We start from the raw sequence: 27,794 nt of genomic DNA, 5'->3' as shown, positions 1-27,794 counted from the left end.
TTTAAAGGGTTAAAATTTTAAAATAAATAATTAATTAAATATTATTAAAGTAGTAAGATTTTAAATTTATAATTTAAGTTATAAAAAAAAATTATAATAAATAAAATAAATTAATGCACAAGGGCAACTCGTCCCGCTTTATTTGTCCATTCATTTTCTTTTTTTGCCGATTATTCGTTTATTCGTCCATCGAGTGGAGCGAGGTACCCGCTTTTCCGCATGAATGTAACGGCATTTCAGTCTCCACTTCTCTTTCTCTCCTCTCTTCAACACAGCACAATTCTGTTCCGCCGAGACTCTCTCTTTCTCTCTCTCTCTTCTCTCTTTCTCTCTCTCTATTTTTTTTTTGGATTCGGATCGATTCTATTGATCATTTTGTTCTTGATCTTGCAAGGATAGCAAATCGGCAATGTCATTATCCGATTCTGAATCATCTTCTCATGGCTCAGAGTACAAATTCTTTCGTCAGACCAGCCGTGACCGTAAGTTGCCACACACATCCATTGATACTTGCCTCACATTTTTCCTTTTCTCTTTTGGACGAAAATGTCGCATAGAACGAATTGTTGTTCTGAATTTTCATTTTCATTTTGGATCAACTTTATCTGAATTATACTTGGTTTTAGTGTCTCATAATTTATTCATGGTTAATCATCGCATCATCTAGAAAATGTAGCTGTAACTTACCTGAAGAAGTTAATTGACTTGATTGGTGGCGGAATTCTTCTTGGTAATGTGTTATCTTTCTTGCATATTCAGGTTTATTGCTTGAAATGCTGGGATCAACAAGAACCGGGGATTCGAGATCGACCTGGAAGGTACGTTTTGATGTAGTAGTTATCTTCAAATTTTCGATCCCTTAAATTGCTTGGCGGTTGAAAATAGTGCTAAGATAGATATCCTTTATCCCTGTGATATATATATATGTAGTTAACTTTGTCAATGTTGTTTGTGTTTCACTTTGATGAACCTTATTTGATTCTGTACAGGTACTCATCATGGATAAGGTTACAGTGAAAGTCATGTCTCATTCTTGTAAGATGTCGGATATCACAGACCAAGGAATTTCATGTAAGAATCGAAGTTAATTTACTTTGTTTTGTTGGTTTCTCATATTGCTGGTGCCTGGTGCGTATGAGCCAAGTTGGCTAAATAAAGGAAATGCGTATGGGTTCTGATTCTTTAGGCCTGAAGGCTGAAGTTCTATAGTCGTTATCAAATTGTTTTCTGGCATCCATCTTCATTCGATTAATGAAGCATGCCGCTCTCTCTCTCTCTCTCTCTCTCTCTCACTGTATTGGGATTTTGAGAGACCTACAAATCATTGTTTTAAACATCACTTACTCGTTTGTTATAAAGTTTTCAGCTGCTGGTAATTGCTAATAGAATCTGATAGAGATTCTGCTTTTATTTCAGTGGTGGAAGAGCTTTTCAAGAGGAGGGAACCTTTACCTTCCATGGATGCTATATATTTTATCCAGCCATCAAAAGAAAAGTAATTTGTTTTAGTTTTGTTTAATAATGTTATTTCTTCAGTTAAATTGGAGTGAAAATGCACGTGAAATATTCTCTCTTCTTTCTTTCTTCCTTTTTTTTTTTTTTCTTTCCTTCGAAGCACATGAAATATTCTTCAATTACATTAAAATAATGATTCTTTAGTTGTTCAATATTTTACTTTGTCAGTGGTCTCACTTCTTAAATCCCGGCCTTGACCATTAGACATGCCTGCATGACCATTAGACTGAGAAAAACAGTCTTGAATGTTGTCTTTGGACCTATTTGTGCTCCAACTGTATAGTGGCCCGGTTAACAACATAGGGCTTGTTGTTTGGTACGATTTGTTGTTGAGCGCAGCTAATTTTCCTGAGACAAGAGAAATCAAGAAGGACAAAAGAGTAAAAGCAATTTTTTGGCATTGGAAGTTTATTGTAAAGTTTAGATATTATTTAATATTTTATATTGTGAAAATAAGCAGTCAAAACATGAGCCATTTGACTTATAAATCAGGTAATATTCAAATGATTTTTGATAGAAATTAAACTAAACTGAATTTTTTCCCTTTTGTAATTTATTGGATTCATAAAGATGCCTGTTCCTTAGCTCTCTTGACCATTTAAGATGATGTATGAAAGCTTTTGACTTCAGATGGAATGCACCTAAGAAATTGCTTATTTTCATATTGTGTGTACTAAAATTGTTTGGTTTTAGATTTTGACGCACTTATAAGTGTTTGTTTGAATTTTCTCCTATTCACTTCTGGCATGCTCTCTCTCTTTCTTTATGTTGCATGTTGCTTAAATGCATCAACTGTTTCTCTTTGTATTACATTTCCTGTGGAATATTCTCCTTCTTAATTTTAGCATACCTGCAATTAACTCTATCTTTTGCTAGCATGCAGTATTGTCATGTTCTTGTCTGACATGTCCGGAAGGGAGCCTTTATATAAAACGTATGTGTGATTATAGATTACCCAAATAGTAGCATTATTTACTTGAATATCTTGTATTTATTTCATTTTAGCAAAATGCTAATTATGTTTTTGAACCTCTGCCTTGTTTTCCAGAGCATTTGTTTTTTTCAGTTCACCGGTCCCAAAGGAATTGGTTAATCACATCAAGTCTGATACAAGTGTGTTACCTCGCATAGGTGCTTTCAGAGAGGTCAAGATTTTCAATTTTTTTGCCTTATTGATAGCTGAGAAATGAGAATAGAGCATGGAATTCATTTTGTTTGTAATTTTCGTCTTCTTCTTACTTGCTACTGTGCAGATGAATCTAGAATACTTTCCGATAGATAGCCAGGTATGTAACTATATCTGGCCTTTTTTCTAGTGAGGGCTTTATCCATTCATTTTGGATCTCCATTTATAGTAAATATATCTTCTAAAGCTTCTTTCTTGAAAATGCATGGATGAAGCTCATTTTTATTTTTTATGATCTGTTTCAAAGGTAGCCTCTTAACAATAAGAAGTTATCTCTAATGATATAAATATATCTTATCCAGGTTTCTTGAACTTCTTTTCTTTTTTAAGAAATATTTGCACCATGATTAGTACCTACTGATGAACTTCTAACTTAAGTGGGGACATGCATTACTATGAACATTTATGACGCAAATATTTTTCCATTTTGAAACCTTGTATTTGGCTACTCAATTTAATTAGACTTATTAAAATGTACAGGATAAAAAAATGTAAAACATCTCCAACAATTGTACTCTGATCCATTTCTCCAGCTGTTAAAGAAATGTGTTAAGAATGTTTTGTCCTCTGAGATTCTTTAATGCAGGCTTTTACCACTGACCATGAAGGAGCACTGCAAGAACTATATGGTGCAAATGCTGAGAACTCTCGCAAATTTGATGCTTGCTTGAATGTGATGGCTACTCGAATTGCAACAGTTTTTGCTTCATTGAAGGTACAAATTTTAAATTAGAAAATGCCATGATTATGGTTATTTAAGAACCTATTTTAGAAATTTTACTTTGTTTCAATCGAGACCACCTGATTTCTCGTCAACTTTGTGGTATAAAGAAATCTACAAAGAGTGCTTATTTTTTCATTGGGTTCATTTATAAATTTCATTCACGGAAAACAATTTGTTCATTAAGTTCTCAGACTTGCACCTTAAGAAACACTTGACTAACAGTTGTGTGCAAATTGGTAACCATGGGATTTGCGATTTCTTTGGTTTTGGCTCTAGCTGTAACAATGTATGTGACAAAGTAATTAGCAAGTATTTTTGCCTCCTTCCAAATGATATTTAAAGTATATTATTACATTTTTCTTTTTATGTTGAAATATCATAAGAAGTGAATGATTTTCTATTCTTTTAGTTTCTTTTCTATTTGTTGAAAATTCACTGTTTCTTTGGATATTTTAGGAATTTCCTCATGTGCGATATCGTGCTGCCAAGGCATCAGATGCATCTGAAGTAACATTTCGTGATACAGTACCTACAAAGCTCGCTGCTGCTGTTTGGAACAGTCTTTCAAAGTATAAATCCATTCCTAACTTTCCACAAACTGAGACTTGTGAACTGCTCATCCTGGATAGATCTGTTGATCAGGTTTACCGAAAACTTTCCTTTGACAACACCTCTTCTTTAGTCTGTCATTAAAAAAATAAAAAAATAAATGTTGGATTTCATTGATTTAATTGTTTTAGATTGCTCCTGTCATACATGAATGGACTTATGATGCCATGTGCCATGATTTACTGGATATGGATGGAAATAAATATGTTCTTGAGGTATGTATTCTTGTTTGACATTGTTTCTTGGGGGTTTAGGGATTTCCATTCTATCATCTGTGTGTTCTTGTGTGTGGATGAAATATTTGTATGTTAGGTTCCTAGCAAAATGGGTGGTGAACCTGAGAAAAAGGAAGTTATTCTTGAAGATAATGATCCAGTCTGGCTCGAGCTTCGCCACGCCCACATAGCAGATGTATGGCATGTATTTATATTATTCTGTTGCTTGCATAAATTATGATTCTGAATGCTCTTATCCACTAACTGGCATATCAGGCTAGTGAACGTTTGCATGACAAGATGACCAACTTTGTGTCAAAGAATAAAGCTGCACAAATGCAATCTGCAAGGTTAGACTGGTATCGTTTCTAAAAGTTTCTTGCCATTTGATGCTTGACTCTCCTAACTTTAAAAGGTTTCCTAGGTTACTAGTTCACTATTGTGATCTGGATATTGTCTTAATTCTAGTATTTCTGGATGAACTGAGTTGCTGAGCCTTTTTAAATGCTAACCTGAAATTGCAATCCCAAATTCATGTGCCAAGTCTTTGACCAAAAGGTGCTGTTATATGCAAAGTTAGCAACTTTTCTTTCTGGTTTGATAGGGGGATATGGCAAAAGGAATTTGACCCCTAACTACCTGCACTATGAGGTTTGTATTTGACTTCTAGACCAGTGACACAAAATTAGTAAGTTTAGTTCTTAAGAGTTAAAATTGTGAGAAATTTAATAAAAAAAATTTGTGTTGGTTGGTGTGGGGTTGGGGGGGGGGGGGGGGGGTTGTGTTAAACTGAGTAGGACTGTTCCAGAAGATGATGAGTAATCAATTGAATGGCATGTGATTGAAAGGTTCAAGAATAACTTTTGGATAAAACCATTGGGACATGTGATTATTGCATAGACAACCCTTTTGAAGGAACACTATGAGCAAGTTTTCGTCCAATTATATAAATACTTATGGAATTTCTTATAGCTGTAATTTTTGCTCTCAATAATCCATCTTGAAACTAATCTCCCTTTGTCGCTTATGGTATGGCCAATTCCAATGGATTTATGGCAATTGGCACTAATCTAGTGGATTTATGGCTATTGGTATTTAAGTCCACTTGTGAGTCCAAAATGATCTCACAAGGCCTGGGTTTAAGCTGAAATATTGGGTGGAAGTAAAAGAGGGTAGTTTTAGAGGTTGAGGGACAAGAGTAGCGAATGATAATCCCCAGAATGGTTCAGTAATGGCCAGAGTCATAGCCAGCAGAGTAAACTAGTTTTAGATTGTCACTTGAGAACTTGAGATAATATCTAGGAAGTGAGTGCAGGATGGATGGTTGAGGGAAATGTAGCAGTTTGATAAAATCTTAACTTCTTGAGGAAGTGGTGATCATGTTGAACCCTAATGATTGAAATTGTTTAGGCCACTGCAAATGAATTTGCCCGACTCAGGAACTGTGATAGAAAATTGTTCCTGGACTTTGATAACATAGCCAGCAAAACATATAGGCTCACAAAGTGAAAATGTTTGAGAGTTTTTATATATTAGCATAGAATTATAATGTGTTTGGTAGAACATGGATGGATCACTGGAGCCGAGCTCAATTGGTTCGGAACTAGGCCTTCATTAGTAGTGCATGTGCTTGTTAAACTTGGCATTGTTTACATTGTTAACATTGACCAAAAGGAATAGAAGGGGGGAGCAAATTGTCTTACAGGATTATTAAGCAGCATCATGATTATGGAATAATCTGGTCTCAAGACATGTTTTAAACTCTTTAATCTATGTGAAAATTTGTCAACTTCCCTGATACTCATAGCGTATTTTTATGATAAAAATAAGAACATGCTTACTTTACACTGCTGCTCAGTTGATATGTATTTTTATTGTAACTTGAATAGAAAATCTGGATCATGCAAACGCTACTGCTTCATTTCCATAGACTTCTGATGCTGAAATTCACTATGCAGAGATGGTGGTGAAATTTCAACCCGAGATATGCAAAAAATTGTTCAGGCTTTACCTAAATACAAAGAACAAGTTGAGAAGCTTTCTCTTCATGTTGAGGTTTGCTTCTTGCACCAGATTAGGGAAGGGGTAAAAAATCTAAAAAAGAAATTAAAAAAAAAACCTAAAAAATAAATTTTTCTTAATGATGTACATATGCAAGTATAATGTGGGATTTGAAAGGAATTTGTTTGTCTGTACAAGCAAAATTTCTCAAGAAGGGCTGCTGTGAAGGGTTTGAAGGACTACTCCAGCATGATGCTGCCTTTTCTGTTTCTTAATTGATTATCATTTCAATGCAGATAGCTGGAAAAATTAACAAAATCATCAGAGAATTGGGGCTTCGAGAACTTGGGCAACTAGAGCAGGATCTTGTTTTTGGAGATGCAGGAGCTAAGGAAGTTATCAACTTTATCAGGATGAATCAGGTGATGAAGCTTGGAGTTGTAATTGGGTAAAGTTGACATGCTTAATATCCTCTACATGGCAACAAGAATTTCTTATCAGAAGACACATTTTCCCTGCAGGATGCATCTCCTGAAAATAAGCTTCGTTTGTTGATGATTTATGCATGTGTATATCCTGAGAAATTTGAGGGTGACAAAGCTTCAAAGCTAATGCAGGTAGCTACTGAATTCCTACTGATTAGGTAGCTATTTGAGAAATTGATGCATGAGCACAATGATTGCAAATCATGGAATATTTTTTTGGATTAGTTGCTTATAGAAGGATGATGGGGTGGGCTGCAATCTGAAGTAGGACAGGCATATTAATAGTTCATAAAAGGTATAGAACATATTTGCAATGACTGAAGTCATAAAAGATGATAAAATATTTAAACCTGTAAACTATTATCATTTTTTTTGCTCATACTGCCTGCATGAATTTCAACTTTTCTTGCTAATTGTTGAAACCAGTTATGTAATTCACTTTAATATTTTTTATTAATCAGTTGGCTAGATTATCAGAAGAAGATATAAAGGTTGTGAAAAATATGCAACTGATTGTGGGATCACCTGTCACCAAAAAGGCAACAAGCAGTTTCTCTCTCAAGTTTGATAACCAGAAGGTGTGTGCACACAGTTGAGATGCTTATTAAAGATTGGTATAAGATGCTGTCATTTTGAAAAAAAAAAGGTTATTGCAAGAAAGTCTTAACTGTTGATATATATTTGTTTTGTTTCTCAGACAAAGCAGGCAGCCAGAAAGGATCGAACTGGTGAGGAAGAAACATGGCAACTATTTCGATTTTATCCCATGTTAGAGGTATGAATTAAGTCGTGAAAGCATGCCCATATATTGTATTTTTTTTTTTTAATATTTGGATGGTATACAATGCAATGGGTAAAAAACACAGTGACGCTAAATTAGTTTTGTTGAAAATAAAGGATTATTGCCAGCTCCCTTTAAAGAGGTCTTAAACAATCATTAGTTGTCCCCTTTTTTCTGGTAACTTGTATTTAGGCAAAGCTGAGATCAACTGTCTAGTCTTTATCCTTCTAAATACCTGTCTCAAAGCTGAGAATTTAGTTGGAAAGATTTAAGTCTGCTTCATCATCTGTGGAAGTGATTTCACAGTTGATTGTCTATAGTGCAATCAAGGAGCAACCCAAAATGAAATCATTTTGAGAAAAGTGCTGTTGGAATCTACTGACTCCATCCAATAAAAACAGAGAAAAGGAAGTCATTTTGCCTTGTCATGGCTGATGCAAACAAAATTAGCTTTCAAATTTATACTATTTAAAATTGCACATGTTATAAAACATGTTTTGCAGGAAGGAAAAAGAAGGAAATTGCTGGTGTTTTGTGATTCATGAATGAATGATATTACATGATATAATTTCTGTTGCAGGAGCTTATTGAAAAGGTTAGCAAAGGTCAATTGGCAAAGAATGAGTATTCATGTATGAATGAACCAAGTTCAACTGTTCAGGAGACAACTACCAAAGCGTCAGCACGATCAAGCAATGCTCCAGTTGCTCCAGAAAAAAAAACTCCTCATTCAATGAGATCAAGACGAACTGCAACTTGGGCAAGGCCTAATCATTCTGATGATGGATATTCCAGGTATGGTAGCTCTCAAATTTCTTTGTTCAGTGACTTAAACATCAAGGTTATGCCATCTGTTGAATGTGGTTTCAGGAAGAAATTTCAATTTAATCTTCTTTCACGCTTAATCCTTCCATATCACTTCTGCTACATTATGTGGTTGTAATAGATGGCTGCTGAAGGCAGCTTATATGTTTTTGCCTATTTAGATGGACTTTTCTTATTAGTCTTCCAATGCCTTTGGCAGTGATTCGGTCTTGAAGAATACATCACTAGATTTGAGGAAAATGGGAAAGCGTGTTTTTGTATTTATCATTGGTGGGGCAACTCGATCTGAGGTAAGATTTTTCAGGCACTTCTCAATTTTGAATTGATAATTGGATGTCACCAGCTATTTTCAAGTTGCTGCTCTGTAATGTTGTGGATCTTTACTGATGACTTTTTGGGGATGTTATTGTCAGCTACGAGTTTGCCACAAGCTCACAACCAAACTCGGAAGGGAAGTTGTTCTAGGTTGTACTAGTTTGGATGACCCTCCACAATACATAACGGTATCACATACTTACTAATGATTTCTTTTTTCTTTTGAATAATTATTAGCTACATATGCATGGAAAAATTTTGGATGCTATTGGAGTCTGAATCTAATTTTTCGTTTTATTTTATTTTATTTTTTATTTGACTCTAATTAGAATCAAACTTGAGATTTTATAACTCTGGAGAGTACTGTAGTGCTATTGAGTTAAAATTTATTAGTTCTTATTAGTTTGTGACATATTGATTAGAAGTAGCACAATAAGAGAACAAAGATCATAATATATACAATTCAAGTTTAGTTCTGGTTGCTCAATTAATTTTCTGCATGTCAACAGAAATTGAAGATGCTATCAGAAACCGAAGTCCAACAACAGGATGGCCCCAGATTTTTTTTTTAACATGGACCGAGTACTTTTACCCAGTTCCTCTAGGATTTTTTGTAATAGTGAGCATGAGGTTTCTTTTTCTTGCGACTCCCAAACTCTCTCAGTAGAACGATCAAACGTTCATGCTTTATAGATAAGAAGGAGGAAGATTGAACAAGGCCGGTTTTGTTCGTCAAGAATCACGACCTAGCAGCAACAATAGCTAGAGACCAGCCACAATTTCCATCCGGCAATCATGGTCTTGTCTTAACTCTTCAGCATTCCTGAATAATTTTTTCACATCAGAAAGACATGGAGGAGGGGAAGAAATGTAATTTGTAATCCAAAATTCATTTCAAGGGGCTTCAGGATGCCCCATGGAAGTTGAATCAGCCCATTTTGTGGTACATATTGTAACTACTGTAGTAATACGCCGTTTTTGTTTAGGCTATATAAGTACTGTTTCTGGAAGAGAAGAACACATGCCTATATGCTTAATTCCTCGAATGTATTTACACATTGGTATTGCATCCTCAGATGATGTTTCCTATTTTTTCTGTCAAATTAACTACAAATTTTATTTCATATACTAATATATACTGTTAACAATTACTCTTCTTGCATTTTCGAAAAAAAAAAACTCATCCTTCTTTTTTTTTTATGTATCAAAAGATGTTTCAAGTTACCTTTTAATTCATTTAATTTTATTTAATATTTAAACTCAAACTTTATAAATTTAGATGATTACAGTATATTAAAGTTCATTGTATTAAACTTTCTTTTATTTATATATATATTAGCAGCTATTTTTTTACAAAAAATAAGATAATAATTTTTCATACGATTCGAAATCTAAACTCTCAAATTATTATAAAGGGTGTCGCATGTCAACAAATAATATCTATTTTATTTAAATTAAAATAGATAATTTTGTTTCCTCTCTCTAGATATCTAGAGAGAGAATTCTCTATGAAAGTGAAAGTTTCTTGAGTTTCTTTTTTGAGTCCTTGTCGAGCATGTTTTTCCAGTGGGCTTCCCCTGCTTTTCCAAGCATGGGAAGATGTCTGGTCTGACCCGTTTGTAACTTCCCTCCTCACGTCGAGATCAGTTGTTTATATCTTTTAGGTTTTGTTAGTGTTGTAGATCTGCACTCTCTATGATGAGGGAGTCTTGCTAGAGATCTGATTTTTAAGGGAGTTTTCTTTCGAGCTCTGATTTTAGTGATCATTTGGTTAGATTCGGTACTCCTTGTGTTGCTTAGTGCGAGGACTTTTTATGCATTGATGTCGGTATCTCTAGGACTTGAAGCTCCTTCTCTTCTGATAGAAGCTATCCCTCAAGGTTATATTAGATTGAGAGGCTGCTGTGCCCTGCCGCGTTGATATAGCAGAAGGTGACGGCACTAGCATGGTTGTGGCCTTCCTTGTAGGTTGGATGGGCTGGACTTTTCTTTTTTATTTGGGTCACAATGTTGCAGGGCTTGAAGTGTACTGGCCTATTTGTATTTTCGCCTTTTAAGGCCCTGTAATGCAATGAATAGTATTTGCAATTAAAAAAAATATATATCTGTTTCTGTTTTATCTTTCCTGTTAAAAACAATAACAATTATTTTTTAAAAAGAAATGTATATATAATATAAGTTTCGAGAAGTTACAAATCACAAAGGCAGCTACGAATTCTGCTTTTATTTTTTATTTAGTACAATCATAGTAATTAGCAAGGTGACACGTATAGAATCCCCTCGCCATTTCCAGTCCCCAGACTTCAACGCATACGCATCCTCGTAGCTGCCACCGTCATACTCGTTATTGGCAATCTCAAAACCCTAGAACTCTTGATACTCTCCAGCGAACAAAATGGATCCGGTTATTCCCATTGCGGTTGTCTCGATCCTTCTCGGTGCTCTGATCGCTCTCCTCTTCTTCAAAACCTATTTCATCAAGAGAAAATCCGAAATTAAATCCATAGCCAAACCGGAACTCCATTCGGATCCTAAGAAGCCCACGAAGCCTGCTCAGTCTATAACCAAGAAATCTCACTCGAAACCTCACTCTCATGCTTCTGACAAGGTAGGATTAAAAATTACGTATTATAATGGTGTATTTTCTTCTGCTGGTTAGGTTACATTTAGGCTTTTGGATAAAATTCAATGGCCAATTCATTTTGAAAGCAACCTTTCATTATCTTTTTGTAAGAATGAAAGGCATTGTTAAGTTTGGATTTTATGAATTTTCTTGTTTGGGTTTCTAGAAGAAGGAAATTGAACTGATTGATTTATATATTCTGAAATCAACACCCACTCATTGATTTTTTTTCTCTTTTGAAAAAAAAAACAAAGCTATCCTAATACAGTTATCTGTTATCATCAGTTCAATTTCCTTCTTCTAGAAACCCAAACAAGAAAATATATATATGTTGTGTTTATCTCCATTGTAACCTAGTGAATGAAACATTGAGGTTCCTTTGTTTCTGTGAATTGTTTTGGTTGTGCTACGCAGGATCAAAATAAGCGGCATCACCCATTGGATTTGAACACTCTAAAAGGTCATGGAGATTCAGTCACTGGGCTGTGTTTCTCTAATGATGGACGGAGTTTGGCAACTGGTATGAGGCTGACTATGTAATTTTCCAAAGCAAATACTAATATTCTTGTGTGTGTGTGTTGTGAAAAAATTTTGTTCATGGAATATGCTGATTCATGAACGCTTAATGATTATATTAATAAAAGAATGGTTGAAAGTTAGGAACAAGCTCAATGTTCCCTCTGAAGATCCCAATGTCGATTTTGGATGTTTCTTGACTGCGGAACTAACTATCCAATTAGAAAATAATATATATCTTTGAAAGTTAATAAAATACTTTCCCCCTATTTCATGTGATTTTCCATTAAACTTCCAGTGCTGAAGTTATAGCATATTCCCAAAAACTTCAAGTAATCTTAGGATTTGCAATTCCATCATTGATCAACATCATATTGTGGAGTCATGTCATATTCATTTGATGAATCTACCCACTGCCTTGCTAATAAGAGGGACATTCTTTTAATTGCTTACTGTGCTTTGCTGTTATGCTAACAGCTTGTGCAGATGGAGTGGTCAGGGTGTTTAAGTTGGATGATGCTTCAAGTAAAAGTTTCAAGTATGAACCTAAAGTTCTCTTTAGGCATTATTCAATATTGTCTTTGTTTTAGCAATGCTAGTTGTTGTCCCTGGCATTATGTTCATGTTATATTTTTATTCTTCTGTAGATTTCTAAGAATTAATTTACCTGCTGGAGGTCATCCAGTGGCTGTGGCCTTTTCTGATGATGCATCTTCTGTAGTAGTGGCTTCTGAAACTCACTTCGGTGCATCTTTATATATGTATGGAGAAGAAAAGGCTAAACCTACTAATGAATCCAAGCAGCAATCTAAGCCTCCTTTACCAGAAATCAAATGGGAACATCACAAATTGCACGAGAAAAGTGCTGTTCTGACTTTAGTTGGAGCTGCTGCAACTTATGGAAGTGCCGATGGGAGTACTGTTATTGCCTCTTGTTCAGAGGGTATGTGCTTATCGTTTACACCATTGCACACTTGTGTTGGCTATCAGAATTCTTTGCATACTAACAAAATAACCCAATCATTATGGTTTTCAATTGCCTTATGACTGCTTGATAACATAATTACAGTCTCAAAGAGTGGCTCATTGAAGTTGTCATTATAAATGATCAAACTTAGATTATTTTATTCTTGTTTACCTGTTGTTATACTATTGGTACTCGTTGGGTTTCAAAGGGCGATACTGATTTCTGTATGTTTTGATGGCTTGCAGCTACTGATATCAAACTTTGGCATGGAAAGACTGGGAAGAATTTGGGGAGTGTTGATACAAATCAATTGAAGAACACCATGGCTGCTATATCACCAAATGGACGTTTTATTGCTGCTGCGGCTTTTACTGCAGATGTGAAGGTGAATTATCTCTGATGGTTGTTGACTTTGGAAACAGCTAAATGGAATTCAGAACTTTGGTTCTGCCTAGTTATTTGTTAAGTGAGATGGGAATTTGTGCAGTTATACATGCAATGTCTCATATGATATGATTGCAATTTGTAAGTGGAGTCTGGATGTGAAGTGTTGGAGTGGCATAGGCTCATATCCTCTTCGTCTCTCATATATGATCTTGTAGAATGATTTGGTCACTTATATATGTATACTTTTGATAGAAATATTAGATATCATATATTACTCCAATGAGGACATCGCCTGACATGATGAGCATGCTACATTCTTTTTTTCCCCTTTTTTCTTTTCTTCTATATCATCCCCCCTCCTACCATCCTCTCTCTCTTTCTCTCTCTCTCACATCATTTCACAATTTATCATTATGTTTATGCATCGGTTCATCTCAATACACTGTTTGCCTTCATACAATTTATAACCATCACTAGTAACTGCAAATTCTGTTTGGGAAACCTGGAATTTAATCCCAAGCTGTTAAACTTACTTTGTTGGTGTTTCTAATTATGTTTGGCAGGTTTGGGAGATTGTATATTCAAAGGACGGTTCTGTTAAAGAGGTTCCAAAAGTTATGCAGCTTAAAGGGCACAAGGTTACTGCCTAATACAATGCTATTGAAGTATATTCAGTTTGCATGCAGTTACTTATTCAAATTCTCATTTTAGTTCAAGTGTTACTTTTTACTATAATTTTCTTTGAATTGCATTTTCATTTATTGGTTCTTCTTATACTTATATGCAATAAGCCCTTATGATAGCTAGGTAGTCCTGCCTAATACTCATTTCTCATGTTTTTGTTGATTCAGAGTGCAGTGACTTGGTTATGCTTTACTTCAAACTCAGAGCAAATCATCACGACATCCAAAGATGGTTCTATAAGAATTTGGAACATCAATGGTATGCCAAAGTAATAATTTTTTTGTTATGTATTTCTATGAAGTGCTTCTGATTTCTAAGAAAATATCTACATCTAAGCATAACTTCTGCATTTCACGCTATAATGGTAAATGATTTCTTCTTTGTGTTGCTGCTAAATTTTAATAGTGTTCTCAATAAATGAAATGGTTTGAGAAAGAAAAAAAATCCTATTTATTTTTGTAGTTATATTCTTTTTTTATTCCATGGACTTTGATTCTCCAGAGTTATCTTCAACTCACTGCCTTTATCCATCCCACCTCTCCATCGAGTGCACATATACGAGAGAGATAAGGATAAATATAAGTACCAAATGAAATAGTGAGGCTACTATATCAGAAAGATTTCTTGGATAGCATTGACATGTTTTGCTTTTGGATTCTGGGTAGATTTATGGGTTTGCAGACTTGGTTCTTGTGGTGGCAACTATATAATCATGATCATGATGCTGAGATCCTTTAATTGATATTCTTCTAGTTCGATACCATCTTGATGAGGATCCGAAGACTGTAAAGGTGTTTCCAATTCCACTTCATGATTCAAGTGGCGCTACTTTGCATTATGATCGACTCAGCTTATCCCCTGATGGGAAGATACTGGCAGCAACCCATGGTTCAACATTGCAGTGGTTATGTGTGGATACTGGGAATGTTCTGGACACAGCTGACAAGGCCCATGATGGTATGCAGTGGTGTTCCATATTGAAATTGAATCATATGGCTTCCTTGTGTCAAATCCTCGACTTATCTTGTTGTGAAACTTGCAGTAACATCTCTATATTATGCAGGTCAAATCACATGGATTGCATGGTCTCCTAAGACGATTCCAATGGGTAATTCATCTTCAATTAATAAGATATGTCAATTAACTGTCTGGTTTTAAAAATTAGAGCATTTCAATTCTTGAATCCCCAATATCTATCCATCTAGGTGCTCTTACTACCTAGCCTTAGGGGGTGTAGGAAATATTCTGGATACGTGATTGATAACCCAATAATGTCATTTCACAGGTACTGGACAGGCCTTGGTGTTGGCCACCGCCAGTGTTGACAAGAAAGTGAAATTGTGGGCAGCTCCATCACTTCATTCAACCTAAAAGAATCTTCTATTTAACTAATTTCAATTACAGGGCAAGGAATTTCTGATCTTAGTAGGCGTTGATCAGCTGTAGCTTAATGAGTTTTGAGCTCTACAATCGTCTTAGATTAACCACTTAAAAGAAAGTTTAAGACTAGAGTATGGCATGATGCAGAACTCAGGACAGGATTTCGAATTTGATATCAAGAAAAAAAAAAAAAGGGTTTTTGTATGGCTAGAGTTGTGTGATCTGACTTAAATTTTTGGTGGTGCACAATTTTCGCAAAGTTAGATAATGTGCTTTTTGGATGGCGATGCAACAATATCATCTTTGTTCAGATTTGAACTTGCTGTAATGTTACAGGTTTTGTTGAGCCATGCCAATAGTTTTATGGGTGAGGTTGGCATTGACTTTAGATCTATTATTAAGAAAAAAAATATTTTTTAATATGCTAATTATTAGAAAATTGAATTCACCTCTTCTGGTGTTAACACTTTGCAGCTCTATGTATGATGTTCTCAGAAGGATCATACGAAGAAAATTTCCTTTCTTTATGGCATGGGATTGATCCTATCACGGGAATTGTTTGGAGACTTTTTGTCAAATATTCTGCTATAGATGTAGAAGGAAAGATTACGTCTGGCACTCCTGCTGAATAAGTTCTTAACTGGCAGATTTAAAATGCAAAAGCTCAGAAAATTAATTCAAAGATTGATCTGGTATAGGGTAAAACTCAGCTAAGAGAAACAAAAGCTGGCTCTTTGACCCTACAAATCAATATCTTGCATGTTGAACTTCAGGCTCGGATTACTCAATTGGATAAAGATCTCAAAACTCTTCTTCAACAGAAAATGTTTGACCATAAATTTGATCAAAAGGAATAAGAGATCAAGAAGTTAAAAGTTCAAATAGCTCAGATTGAAGTTGATCTCACATCCAAAAAACACACTTTTTTTACAGCTTTCTTTCACCTACTTAAACCAAAATCTTTTTATTGCTCCTTTTGCCAGCCCTTCATACCCCATGTCTTCGTTTTACTCCTTATTTCATACTAAATCATTTTATCAATAGTCACTTTTCTCTCCACATTCTAGAACTCACTTTTCTTTCTCAATTGTGCATCCCACACGCAATCTCTCCTCTTCTAAATCTATAGAAGAAGACAAACCTAATGACAAATTTAAGCCTAAATCTAAAAAGGACAAGCAGCACATGTATCCTGAACCATCTCCTTTTCAACAAATGGCCTATCCAACTTCATCATCATCCCTTGAAGATGAAAATTTTTCTTCCACCTCTGATTTTGAAACAAATCTGGTAGATATTACCAACTTATTTATGGCAACCTCCACAGGTTCTAATGAAGGAATGACTGAACCTTGGGTTGAGCATCCACCTGACATAGAATTTGTAGAAACAGCGGGTACTGCTCATCCTAGACCTATCGCAGGACCTTGGTTCACTGTTGATGATGTCCTTCCTTCAAAATGGAGAGATCGTCTTGTAGAGTTTAGTGCATGGCTTGATGTTCAAATGCTTAAGCTTGAAGCTAATTTACCGAAAGTCCTGAAAGAATTTTCTTCCGGAGCAATTGGCTCTCTACAAGAATGGTTTTTCACTTTCAGAGGATAGTCAGAGGATATAGATTGCTTCAATTCTATTACTTAACTATCCTAGGTGTAATCAATGTTCTCTACCAAGAATTTATTAGTGATGCTTCTCTGTATAACCAACAAATGAAACAAGAATTTTTTTGAAATGAGATGTTGTTCACTAAAGTGAAGAGATATTAAAAGGCACTACCAAAGGATGTCGCAACGATATTATTTGCTGAATGGGTATAATGATGTCAACTTGCGACATACATACATAGCCTCCTTACCAGAGCAACTCCAACATGAATTGTAGAGGTCAATCTTAGCCACCCATTGAGAAGTCACACAAATCGCTCGAGGAGAAATTCACCAGATGACATTGGCAACCCTAGATAAGATATGTAATCAACAAAGGTTTTTTCATGAGATGATGAATAATAGTAAGTCTCTTTGACGAGCATGTCAAAAGTATCATCTCTCAATTAAGTGCAGAGATAAGAATTGCACCTGTCAGACAAAAAAGAAGCCTCGTCACAAAAAACATTTCAAATTCAAATTGGGAAAATACAGGGGAAAAAGGGAAAGCAAGTCATTAAGATTTTTCAGAAGAAGAAGTCTAATAGATGTTATATATGTGGGAAAAAAGGACATTATGCAAAGAATTATCCCCAAAATCCTAAGAAGACAGCCAAGCAAATCCAACAAATTCACCAAAGTACCCATCTGGATCTAGAAGATGCTAATGTTGAATCCTTATTCTTTGAACAAGACGTAGTAGATGGAGAAACCATCTTTACTCTTGAAGCTGTATCAACAGACGGTGAAGATTCTTCAAAAGCAACAAGTTCTGATAGTGATTCTGACTATGCAGCCATTAATACTTTAAAACCTTGCTATTCTGCTGAACCTTCGATTCCTATCCCTCTGGTGCACATTCATGTCTTATTATCCAAGCACGTCAGACCTATCCCTGTTATTGGGTTTATTAATACAGGAGCACATAAAAGTATGATGAACCCGACTATCCTTCCTGACACAGTATTGGTTTCTCATTCAAAATATTTTCATGCTTCAGATGGTAAGATATTCAAGATAAAACTGATCACTAAAAAACCCATAGGAATACAGTTTTTTTTGGACTGTATTATATGGACAAAAGTCATTGGCATTGACCTTCCAGAAATTTTCTCCTTTCACTACAGTTCCAAAAATGTTATCCTTATAAGAGGCCTCTCCTGATTTTCAACATCATCGAGACCTTCTCTTCCAGTCTTCTGTAAATTCTCATGCAGAGTACACTCATCCATAGCTTTTGTGGAGAAAAAAGGATTTCTTCATAAGGCTCCCATTTAAACTAACTGAAGATGTCAACCCTACAAAGGCATCTCATCCAGGCATGACTCCATTTAACCTTGCATTGGCTCAATCAGAATGTCATTAATTACTCTAACAAGATCTTATTGAACCTACTGGCTCAGCATGGGCATGTCAAGCTTTTATGTGAAAAAATGATAAAAAATGCTTAGAGAGGAAAAATGACTCGTGATAGATTACAAGCCCTTGAATCATTTTCTTCAAAATGATAAATTCCCCCTACCGAAAATGAGCTCTTTGTTCATTTACCTTCACGAAGCTCACATTTTTCCAAAGTTTGATTTAAAAGCAAGATTCTAACAGCTTGGAATTGATCCTACAAATAGGCCCAAAATGGCTTTTTATATTCCCAACGCTCAATATCAATGGACTATTATGCCCTTTAGGCTTAAAGTAGCACTCTCACTATTCCAAAAGGCCATGGTTTGGATATTTGAGTCTATTCTACATAGTGCACTCATCTATATCGATGACATTTTACTCTTTTCAAAGGATGTTAGGCCCATAAAGAACTTTTAGCCCAATTTCAATCCTTGGTCCATCATTATCGTATAATGCTTTCAAAGAAAAAGAGCTACATGGCCCAATCTGATATTGAGTTTTTGGGCATGAAATTTGAAAATGGCAAATATCAGCCCAGTTCACATTTTGCTCAAGAATTGCTCAAGTTTCCTGGTAGAAATCTGATGATAAAGTAAATTCAACAGTTTCTTGGCATCATCAATTATTTGAGAGACTTTATTCCTCATGTCTCAGAGTATACCAGTCAGCTTTCAAAGATGCTAAAGAAACAGGCCCCCTCCTTGAGGAAATGAGCAAACCACAATTGTCTAAGTACTTAAGCAGATAACTCAGCATCCACCTTCTTTAAAGATTCTCGGTATAAGGAAAAGAATACTCTAAACTGATGCCAGTGATGAATACTAAGGTGCTATCTTGATTGAAGATATTAATGGATAGAAACACATCTATAGACATGTTAGTGGACAATTTAAAGAATCTGAAAAGTATTACCACACAGTTTACAATGAGATCTTAGCCATTAAAAATGACATCAAAAAATTTGAGTTTCACCTCATAGGTTACTGTTTCCTGCTTCTGAGAATATCATACATGAAGCGATAAAGGGTAGCACTGAAGGGGGTGAATTCAAACTTTTCTTCTTTGGTTCTTTCTTTCCTTAGTATTTCCAGAGCCATCTCATAGATGGGCAAAGGATTTTTTTTGTTGAATCTCCTTTCTAATCCTTATCTAGGGGCCATAATCAGGAGATGATTCTCTTCTGGGCTTATAGTGATTGCATCAAGAATGAGAGCGGTGCTGTAACTTTTTCTACTGTTTTAAAGCCAAAGGATGATCATAGTCTCCTTCCTAGTCTTCATTTTCATAGTTACAGTCGGGATCACATATACCCGATCCAGGAATATCCTAAAGAAAATGACCATATATTTTTCTAGGGTAGACATAGTGTCCTTCTGTAGTACTATAATGAAAAGGGACATTTTCTTGTTCTTCAACAGGAGCAATCATTAATGACTGAAAGATAGGAGGAGTACTTGTAGAACTCTGTAGAGGCTGAAATGTAGTTCAAACAGTACCATTTGGTTATCGATGGAAGGATGACTCTGTAGATTGCATAGGTCTAGAGTTGGCATGAAGTCTTTGATAATTTGTCAGTCATACCTAAGGAATAAGTTGCTCGAGTTCTTCCCTTGGTATCTACTTGAGAATCTAGACAATTGTCTGTGTCGTTTCAGTATTAGCCAAGATAAGAAGGGCTTCATTTGAAACACTTGGTTGGGATAAATCAACTGCAAGATCTTAAAGCTTATAAACAATTTGGAGATGTAGAGTGGCTATCATAGAAGAAGTAACTTGTTCTGCTCCAGTGATTTGGATTTGAACCTTTAAGGTGGTGCAGAGATTTCGATCTCTTAATGACATGTTGTAATTAAGGGAAAAAGTTAAGACTATACTTCTAGCATGGAGTGTAGTTATTCCAATAACAGCATGTTCATAATGAAGGAATCGGGTATCTAATAAAGACACTCGTGCAGTTACTGGAAGACCACTGCCGTGGAGACTAAGCATCAATCTGACTATGCTAAAGTGGAGATGTGAATAGCCTTGTGCCCTCCAGGTGGGAACTAGAGAAGCAGGAATCTCAAGAGTCACATACTGCTCAGCAGTAGTAGACTAAAGATTACATTGATCCATTTCAGAAGCCTGGACATATTCCTTTGGAAGAGATCTTCAAGATAAGTGTACAGTTCTAACACTTCTGGTAAGAGAACCATGTCTTCGATAAACATTGAAAGGATTAAGAAGAGAAAGAAGTGATTCTTCAACTTGAGCTCCTTCTAAAAGTGTAAATATCTCTACTAAATTATCAATTCTAGAAGAGAGCATACATCTACAAGGAGAAGATAAGGAAAGGAAAGAGGTAAGATTTAATATATCAGAAGGTGAAGGTTGAGTGACATATATAGAAGCAGCAGGAGGGGTTTGGCAGCTCATATTTGATGGAATCTCCTTACTCATCTTTGAGACATTATGCCACTCATAAGTTCTTCTAAGGTTGCGGATATCACACCTTACCCCTCTGTAAGATATAACATGATCCCATAGAATACCTAATGAACTACCGAACTTCACCTACCGATAACTCATTAAGTACCCTACAAGAGATTTTAAAACAATTTTCTTATTTTTTATAAGTGGTGAGCATTTTTTAATAGGTATTTAAAACATTTAATTAAAATTAAAACTAGTTAATATTTTTTACCCATTTTATTTTTCCGTAAATTTTATAAAAATTTTGCCAGAGTTCCGTCTGTATTTTAAGAAAATATTTCTTCAAATACCTGAAAAAAAACACTTCCAATAAATTTTCTCAACCACTTCTTCAATTTCAAAATCAATCTCAATCAATTTCAACTCATTTATTAACTTCCAAAAATCAAATCCACCATTTTCAATATCCAACAATTATAAAATTCCATTAATGAACTTCATTTAATTCAAAACAAAATACTACCATTCATGTTTCATTAATGACAAAATAATTTATATACATCATTGCAAAAATTTACATTGAGAGAAATTCAAACTAAAATTTATTACAAACTTAATATAAGCTTTGTACAAGCTGCTCAAGACCGAATTTACATTTCTATACAATTACATGCAATACATTCATCAAAATGAATATTTACAGTCAGGGTATAAATTATACCCGATAGCTTCAAGGTAAGTAGCTCCCCTGTCCTGAGCAGCTCAATCTGCTGCTCCTCTAGTCTCTATATCTGCGACAGCAATAACAGTTATCGCTGAGTACTAAGACTCAGTGGTGCAAAACATACTTAAATAATCTTTATATAGAATTTAAATCACATTTATTCAAAAATTGGACTGAACATGAAACTTAAATACAAAACATGAATTATGAGATTTTAATCCAAACAAGTTCATTTCGAAGTGCCAAAACACATTTCATAAAACTCACAGTTATATCATGCCATTCAAAACAAATATAATCTCAATAGCCAGAGGCTAAGGAGAAGTTACATCACAAAGCTAGCTAGCTAGCTCAAATATATGGATATCCATTCAAATTCCTCTTCTACTGGCACACCTCAACACTTCATCCAGAGAAGGAATCAAAATTCGAAACTAATTACCCCCACTAGTCATGCTAGTGAGGTGTTCAAATATATGGTCATGACACTGTGGTTTCAAAACTTATCTTAACAATTTACCAAATATTGTCATTTCAAATATACATAATAACTTTCAACAAATTTAAATCAAAGCATCATAAATAATGTCACAATTCACTATATCAAATTATTCAAAACCATATGCAGAAAATAATTTGCAGAATTTATACGTTGTGTACAAACCTCAAGCGAGTCGCCTCTTGGCCTTGACTCGATTCTTCGGGTTTTTTCCCGGTGTTCTTTTCAACTGAAACACATAATTTCACAGTGTTTCAGTACCATAACTTAACATAAATCCAAAAATAAATTTAACTTAACTTTTACCTAGCTCTAATGTGCTAAACTCGACGTTCTTTAAAGTTTGTGTTTCAGGGTTACTATTCACTATACTATTCAAGTCAAATTATTGACTTTCTAAGGCTTAATAGGTATGAAAATTCCAACTTCACCCACATACCACATTTTGGTCACTAAATTTGTTGGTTTTGGTTGTTTACTCAAATTCTAAGTCTTTTAGGCAAATTTGATAATTTTCAGCTTTGGTGTCTAAGGTTGCACTGTTCCATTGGTCATTTTACTGTTGGAATTTGGCAAAACTTTCTCCATAGAAAATGTTTCCTATTGTCTTAAGTTTATTCTCCTTTTTGAATCACTCCAATTGGAGTTTTGTAGCTCAAGTTATAGCCATTTGAACCATGGCTGCTGAATTAGTCTCAACCCAGTTTTCTGGGTAAATTTTTGTTCTGGCAGTTTTAGGTCACCAATTTTGGGTGGCCAAATGACTTGGTTAATGGCCTAATTTGTGTTTGTGTTCTTTATGAAAGTTTTAGATCTATACCTCAACTATCCACTGGTAAAATTTCAGGTCATTTAGACCTGCCTAGCTCAAATTATGGCCAAATGAATAAATACTATTCATTTGGTCAGTTTGTACAGGGCAGACTAAGATTTTCCAAGTTTGGTCAATTTATTCACTAGGTTTTGGTCACTTTTTGGGCATACTTCCTAAATGAAAATTGTGTCATTTAGTGTCTATTTTCATTCCTAATTGGTCTCATACCAATTGGACTTGTAAATTTTCATTTTTGGTCTCTCAAAGGGACCTTGGTCATGCTGCCAGCAGCATGACCACACTCAATCCGAATTTGATCTCAATTCCAACACTTCCAACACACTTCATTTAGTCACCATTGACCATTTCCCACTTCAAACTAGGTCAAAGACATCATTTACCAATTTCTCACATTTTTTTCTCTAAACTCTAAGTGTCTAAAACCCTAATTTATATATTTGTTCCATTCATGAATTTAAAATATAGCACTAACACCTATCCACTTAAATTGACTTGCATGCATGATTTATTGAAGTGAAACATATCATTTTCCCCCAATCCTCATGGCTGCCAAATTGTTTGTCCCTTCATAACTTATCATTTTCTTTAACTTTTCATGCAATTTACACTCATCTCCACTTAATTTCAAAGCTTAAAGAAGAAAAGAAAGGGAAACAAGTACTAACCTCACTTGTCAAATTTTCTTGAATTGCCAAGCTTGATTTTCCTTCACTTTTCTTCAATTTTCTTCCTCCCAACTTCTTGTTGAGGTTCAATCTAAAGGTTTCTACACATTTTAGAAATGATTTATTGGGAAATTTGAGAGTTACTAAAGCTTGAATTTGAGCTCAAATGGAGGAATTAGAGTGAAGAGAGAGAGAAAAGAGGTGAACGGCAATTTGGAAGAAGAAGATGACCACTTTGTTTTTAATTTTATGTTTATTTCTCTCTTTTTTGACTTAGTCAAAAATAACTTAAATAGGAAAATATTTATGAGGTATGCATGATGTCATCTATGTGATGTCATTAATCTTTCATTAAATTTGTTTTCTTTTCTTTTTGTTTTTCCATAACTTCTTCAATTTAATTATATATTTCAAAATTTTCTTTTCTCTAATTTTATTTGACAGTTAGGTCAGGAGTCAGCTCTCGGGGTCAATTGACCAAATTGCCCCTCGCCGGTTCAACCCAGTTTGCAAATAATTCAATATTTCTTCTGGCTCCCTGACCTAATTATTTGACTGACTTAACAATTCTTTTTCTTGATTTTCTCTTTTTCACTATGTTCGTAATAGTCCTATGGACCGCAGCGTCACATTTTACGGTTCGAAATTTGAGTTTAAAATGACTTCGCAGTCCTTCCCGAGAAGGTCACCCATCGCTGTGACTCTCGGCTCGTTTAACTTCTTATGTTCTGTTTTCTTATTTATATTTAACTAATTGACAATTACTAATTATTTGTGTTTATGGCTTATCTAGTTGTCTTAAGTGTGGTTCTAATCTCCTTAATTATCTGGACCGACACTGATCATCGAAACAGTGAAATATACCAGACTATGCAAATAGGGGTGTTACGGCGGACTCACGCTAACCAAGCTCTGATACCACTACTGGCCGGGAGCCTCTTATTCTGATGAGACTAGTAAAACAAAAGAGTGCCGCCTTGGGAATGGCTTAGTTGATGGCTTTGCATGAGTTTTGTTAGTCTTATCAAGGTCAGGGGCTCCCAGCCAGCAACAGCATTGAAAAAGGTATTTCTCTGAAAATCTGAATTTCACTGCGCTTACGAGTCCATGCGCCATAGGTGGAAAACTGAATGGGACAAAATTGGAAAAATGTTTAATAATACACCCACTATGGGGCTTGCCACCATGACCACAAGGTTAAGAGCCTTGCGCTGACAACTGAGCCAATGGGACAAAATTAAAAAAAAAAATTAATAATACGCCCACTGTGGGTATCGAACCCACCATGACCATAAGGTTAAGAGCCTTTATCAACTGAGTCAGACAGGTCAGTACATTTATTATTAAGAGTTAGTACATTTATTGTTAGCATTTATTATTAGGGGTGAACAATATCAATTTATTTCAATTTTTTAATTGAGTTATTGATTATATGGTTTGATTTCGATTTGAAATTTTTAAGAACCAAGCTTTAAAATTATTATGTTAATTTCTCGTACCAAGTACCTCTATTTGCATGTTTAAAAGACTATACCATAAAGATTAATTGCGAAATATTATTAAAGACATTAGATTAATATTTATTTATTAATATAAATGTGAAATTACATGATAATTTATAGAATATTATATATATATATATATATATATATATATACGTGGAAGAAATTAGAAGTACTAATAGACTCATGTTTGTTATTGTTTTTCCCAAGTATTAAACCCTTGATTTTTCATTTTCTTATTAATTAGACCCCGATTTTCTAAATCAGCAATGTAATTAGCGCTTGTCTTATTAAGCAATTCAAGGATGAAAAACATAAGAGCAGTGGTCATGCTCTCTCAGTTTTTGAGATTAATATCTCTCAGACTAAAACGCATTGTAAGTAATAATTTCTTTAAAATTAATAAATAAAATAGAGGTAGAATAGGTTCTTCATAAATTATTGGAGGATTAATGTCTGGCTTGCATGCCGACCCCCGCCCCAAGCCCCCGCGCGCGCCCCCCACCATCTCCAAAATACATAGCTTAGATCAAAATCAGAAGCCCTCAATCCCCTCAAGTCTATTTACTTTTTTTTTTTTTAAGAAAATTACAGAACATACCTAAACAAGACATGGCCTAAGAACAAGTGAAATTGCTTTTGCTGTGTAATTTTATGTGCTTCTCATTCTCCCTTGGAGGAATTTGCCTAATCCATAATTGAAAAACCATGAATATAGCTTAGCTGCCTTACAATAACTTCAAAACCTAATAAGATAAGCATCGAAATGTTTCCGATTGATACCTTTTTGAGGATGGATTTGTGGCATCGATAACCCTGATCAAGAAATTTTAGTCATGCATTAGTTCCAGTAGGTGTAATTAACTTGTTGTTTAAACAAATTAAGCTTATCGTCTTCTCTTCTATCATGGGTTTATTTTCTTTTTATATGTAGTTTCTGGACTCACCTTATCAGTTCCATAAATGTAATCGCAGTATGTGAAAATTGATGCAAAATTACTTTGGCTTTGGCCACCCGCATAATGATGATAGTCGTGGTATTCTGCACCTCCATAGAATGGAATATATTTTGTTGGACTCCATGGGATCTCATATCTGCAGCATTATAAGCCTTTGTCAATCATCTCATTTCATGATATATATATATATATATATATATATATATATATATAAGCTATTTCTATACCCGCTATGTGTCTCAATAGCTTCCATTTGTCTCAAAATGAACCACAGCCAGTAGGTGATTATGTGTCCAGGAACTAATGCAGGACCAAGAAATGAAGGAATTCCAAGGATTAAAATCTCAGCCCAGTGTGCATATGGTGCTGCCAATCCTATTGGAGCAGCGTATTCATGGTGGACATGGTGGATTTTCTGGTAGCCCCATTTAGAATGGAGCCACCTATGAATCCAATAATTAAAGTAGTCCTCTATCAGCGCATACACCAGTAGTTGCCAAAACATTTCCCACACTGTAGGCAATGCCAAATCAGTTCGAATGCCAATCCACTGCAGCGAAAGATCAATAATGATAATTGACTCTTGCAATTTATACACACACACACACACACACACACACACACACATATATACCTTAATGGTAGGGTAAGAAAAGAGTTGCAGAGGGCCAACAACAAGAAGAAAAATCTGCATGACATCTGTGTAACAGTTGAACATGTCCCAGAATGATTTCTTGATTTTGGATTGAATCTTGTATCTGTCCATTTTCTTGGAGCAACTTAGCTCAATGAAGACGTAGGGAAGAGGAATGATAGAGTAAAAGATGATCAAAAACATGATGTTGTGATAATGAAGAATATAATCAGGTTTATTAGCTGAGTAGTTCAACCATAGTTTCTGAGCAACCGTTAGCTCTCTCCCTAAAGTTGCCTCTGCTTCTTGCAAACTCTTGTAGGGTAGCATTATTTCTTCTGACAAAGAGAGATATGTACTGATGAAGCCAGGCAGACGCAGCCGATGGATTGATAGATAGATAGATAAATAGACAATATATATAAGGGATAAATTTTGATATCAAATAATTTAACAAGAAACTAATTTTAATTGATTCACAAACTGAATCGAACCGAATTGATCAATTTTAATTCAATTCAAGATTAATGTTTATCTAAATTTTACAGAATTTATTTACAGAAACCACCCTTCAATCTGTATATGAAATAACATCAAATCCTTTTAATAAAGCAATGTGCGTTTGAACCAAAGCCATACCATTGGCACATCGCATCCATCGATCGATCATAGGAGAAGGGTTGGTGTTTTTCGTTTTTTATTAAGAAAATTAATCAATTACTGTTTTTTATTTTTAACAACATAGTAATGCAAGGAAGTTCGTTGCATGTAAGAAATTCCATAACGCAAGGACAAAAAGAAGCATCTTTCTTACTGTGTTGTCGGCAGCGGCACATGCAGTGATTCACACGTAATAAAAAACAAAAGAGTACGCTAATGGAGTCGCATTCATTTAGAATCCGCTTGATATTACTGTTTAAACAGATTAAAAATTATTTTAAAAAATATTTATTTTTTGACAGGATTAATAAATATTTATTAAAAATTTTAAATCTAAATTTACTTTATTTTGATTATAAAAATTTCAACATAATAAAAATATTGTTTTTTAAAATTATTTTATTAACAGTGTCTAATAGTTTTTTTTAAATAATAATTTCAAAATCAATTCCAAGCATGGTTTTAAGTCTTATATTAGGCATTGCCCCTATTTTATTTTTGCCGAAAATCAGATGAGAGCTGAACTAGAGATGGCAATGGATAAATTATTTGTGAAAATCATTCAATTTAAACTTACACTCGAGTAATATTTTTAAAATTTAAATTCATCTCAAACTCAATTAAAATTTATTATTAATTATCCGAGT

The 27,794-nt window shown here is 34.7% G+C and overlaps 3 protein-coding genes and 1 long non-coding RNA gene across 7 annotated transcripts; 2 read left to right on the top strand and 2 right to left on the bottom strand.

The window, feature by feature from the left end:
* Positions 1-209: 209 nt before the first annotated feature.
* LOC110647687 (protein transport Sec1a) lies at positions 210-9,780 on the top strand. 3 transcript variants are annotated; one of them, XM_058142685.1, is made up of 22 exons: positions 210-225; positions 395-482; positions 760-818; positions 990-1,071; positions 1,417-1,495; positions 2,399-2,449; positions 2,564-2,660; positions 2,769-2,801; positions 3,288-3,416; positions 3,882-4,067; positions 4,166-4,249; positions 4,347-4,445; positions 4,526-4,599; positions 6,208-6,304; positions 6,547-6,672; positions 6,772-6,867; positions 7,197-7,313; positions 7,433-7,510; positions 8,097-8,311; positions 8,541-8,631; positions 8,755-8,844; positions 9,166-9,780. In XM_058142685.1, the coding sequence occupies exons 1-22, from the start codon at positions 220-222 to the stop codon at positions 9,226-9,228; spliced, it is 2,040 nt and encodes a 679-aa protein (XP_057998668.1). In that variant the 5' UTR covers positions 210-219; the 3' UTR covers positions 9,229-9,780. The 3 variants fall into 3 exon arrangements, with proteins under 3 accessions (XP_057998668.1, XP_057998672.1, XP_057998676.1); XM_058142689.1 differs by lacking the exon at positions 2,399-2,449; XM_058142693.1 differs by lacking the exon at positions 210-225 and having other exon boundaries at positions 301-482; positions 2,392-2,449.
* Positions 9,781-10,837: 1,057 nt separating this feature from the next.
* On the top strand, positions 10,838-15,661 carry LOC110647688 (uncharacterized). Its single transcript, XM_021801634.2, has 10 exons — positions 10,838-11,264; positions 11,694-11,799; positions 12,273-12,333; positions 12,443-12,738; positions 13,008-13,147; positions 13,713-13,787; positions 14,001-14,091; positions 14,587-14,790; positions 14,897-14,941; positions 15,119-15,661. The coding sequence occupies exons 1-10, from the start codon at positions 11,052-11,054 to the stop codon at positions 15,202-15,204; spliced, it is 1,317 nt and encodes a 438-aa protein (XP_021657326.2). The 5' UTR covers positions 10,838-11,051; the 3' UTR covers positions 15,205-15,661.
* Positions 15,662-21,151: 5,490 nt separating this feature from the next.
* Positions 21,152-24,656, bottom strand: LOC131177666 (uncharacterized). Its single transcript, XR_009147035.1, has 3 exons — positions 23,393-24,656; positions 22,058-22,121; positions 21,152-21,460 (listed from the first exon to the last, which is right to left on the bottom strand). It is a non-coding gene; the product is annotated as an uncharacterized LOC131177666 (long non-coding RNA).
* A 769-nt stretch (positions 24,657-25,425) lies between these two features.
* On the bottom strand, positions 25,426-26,896 carry LOC110647686 (methylsterol monooxygenase 1-1). Of its 2 annotated transcripts, XM_021801629.2 has the most exons (5): positions 26,488-26,896; positions 26,081-26,403; positions 25,842-25,989; positions 25,678-25,710; positions 25,426-25,581 (listed from the first exon to the last, which is right to left on the bottom strand). In XM_021801629.2, the coding sequence occupies exons 1-5, from the start codon at positions 26,815-26,817 to the stop codon at positions 25,558-25,560; spliced, it is 858 nt and encodes a 285-aa protein (XP_021657321.2). In that variant the 5' UTR covers positions 26,818-26,896; the 3' UTR covers positions 25,426-25,557. The 2 variants fall into 2 exon arrangements, with proteins under 2 accessions (XP_021657321.2, XP_021657320.2); XM_021801628.2 differs by having other exon boundaries at positions 25,426-25,710.
* Between the last annotated feature and the right edge of the window lie 898 nt (positions 26,897-27,794).

Source organism: Hevea brasiliensis, chromosome 2, assembly GCF_030052815.1.
Source record: "Hevea brasiliensis isolate MT/VB/25A 57/8 chromosome 2, ASM3005281v1, whole genome shotgun sequence".
Classification (NCBI taxonomy): Eukaryota; Viridiplantae; Streptophyta; class Magnoliopsida; order Malpighiales; family Euphorbiaceae; genus Hevea; species Hevea brasiliensis.
The sequence above is the reverse complement of the archived record's forward strand: the minus strand, read 5'-3'. Positions and strand labels throughout refer to the sequence as shown.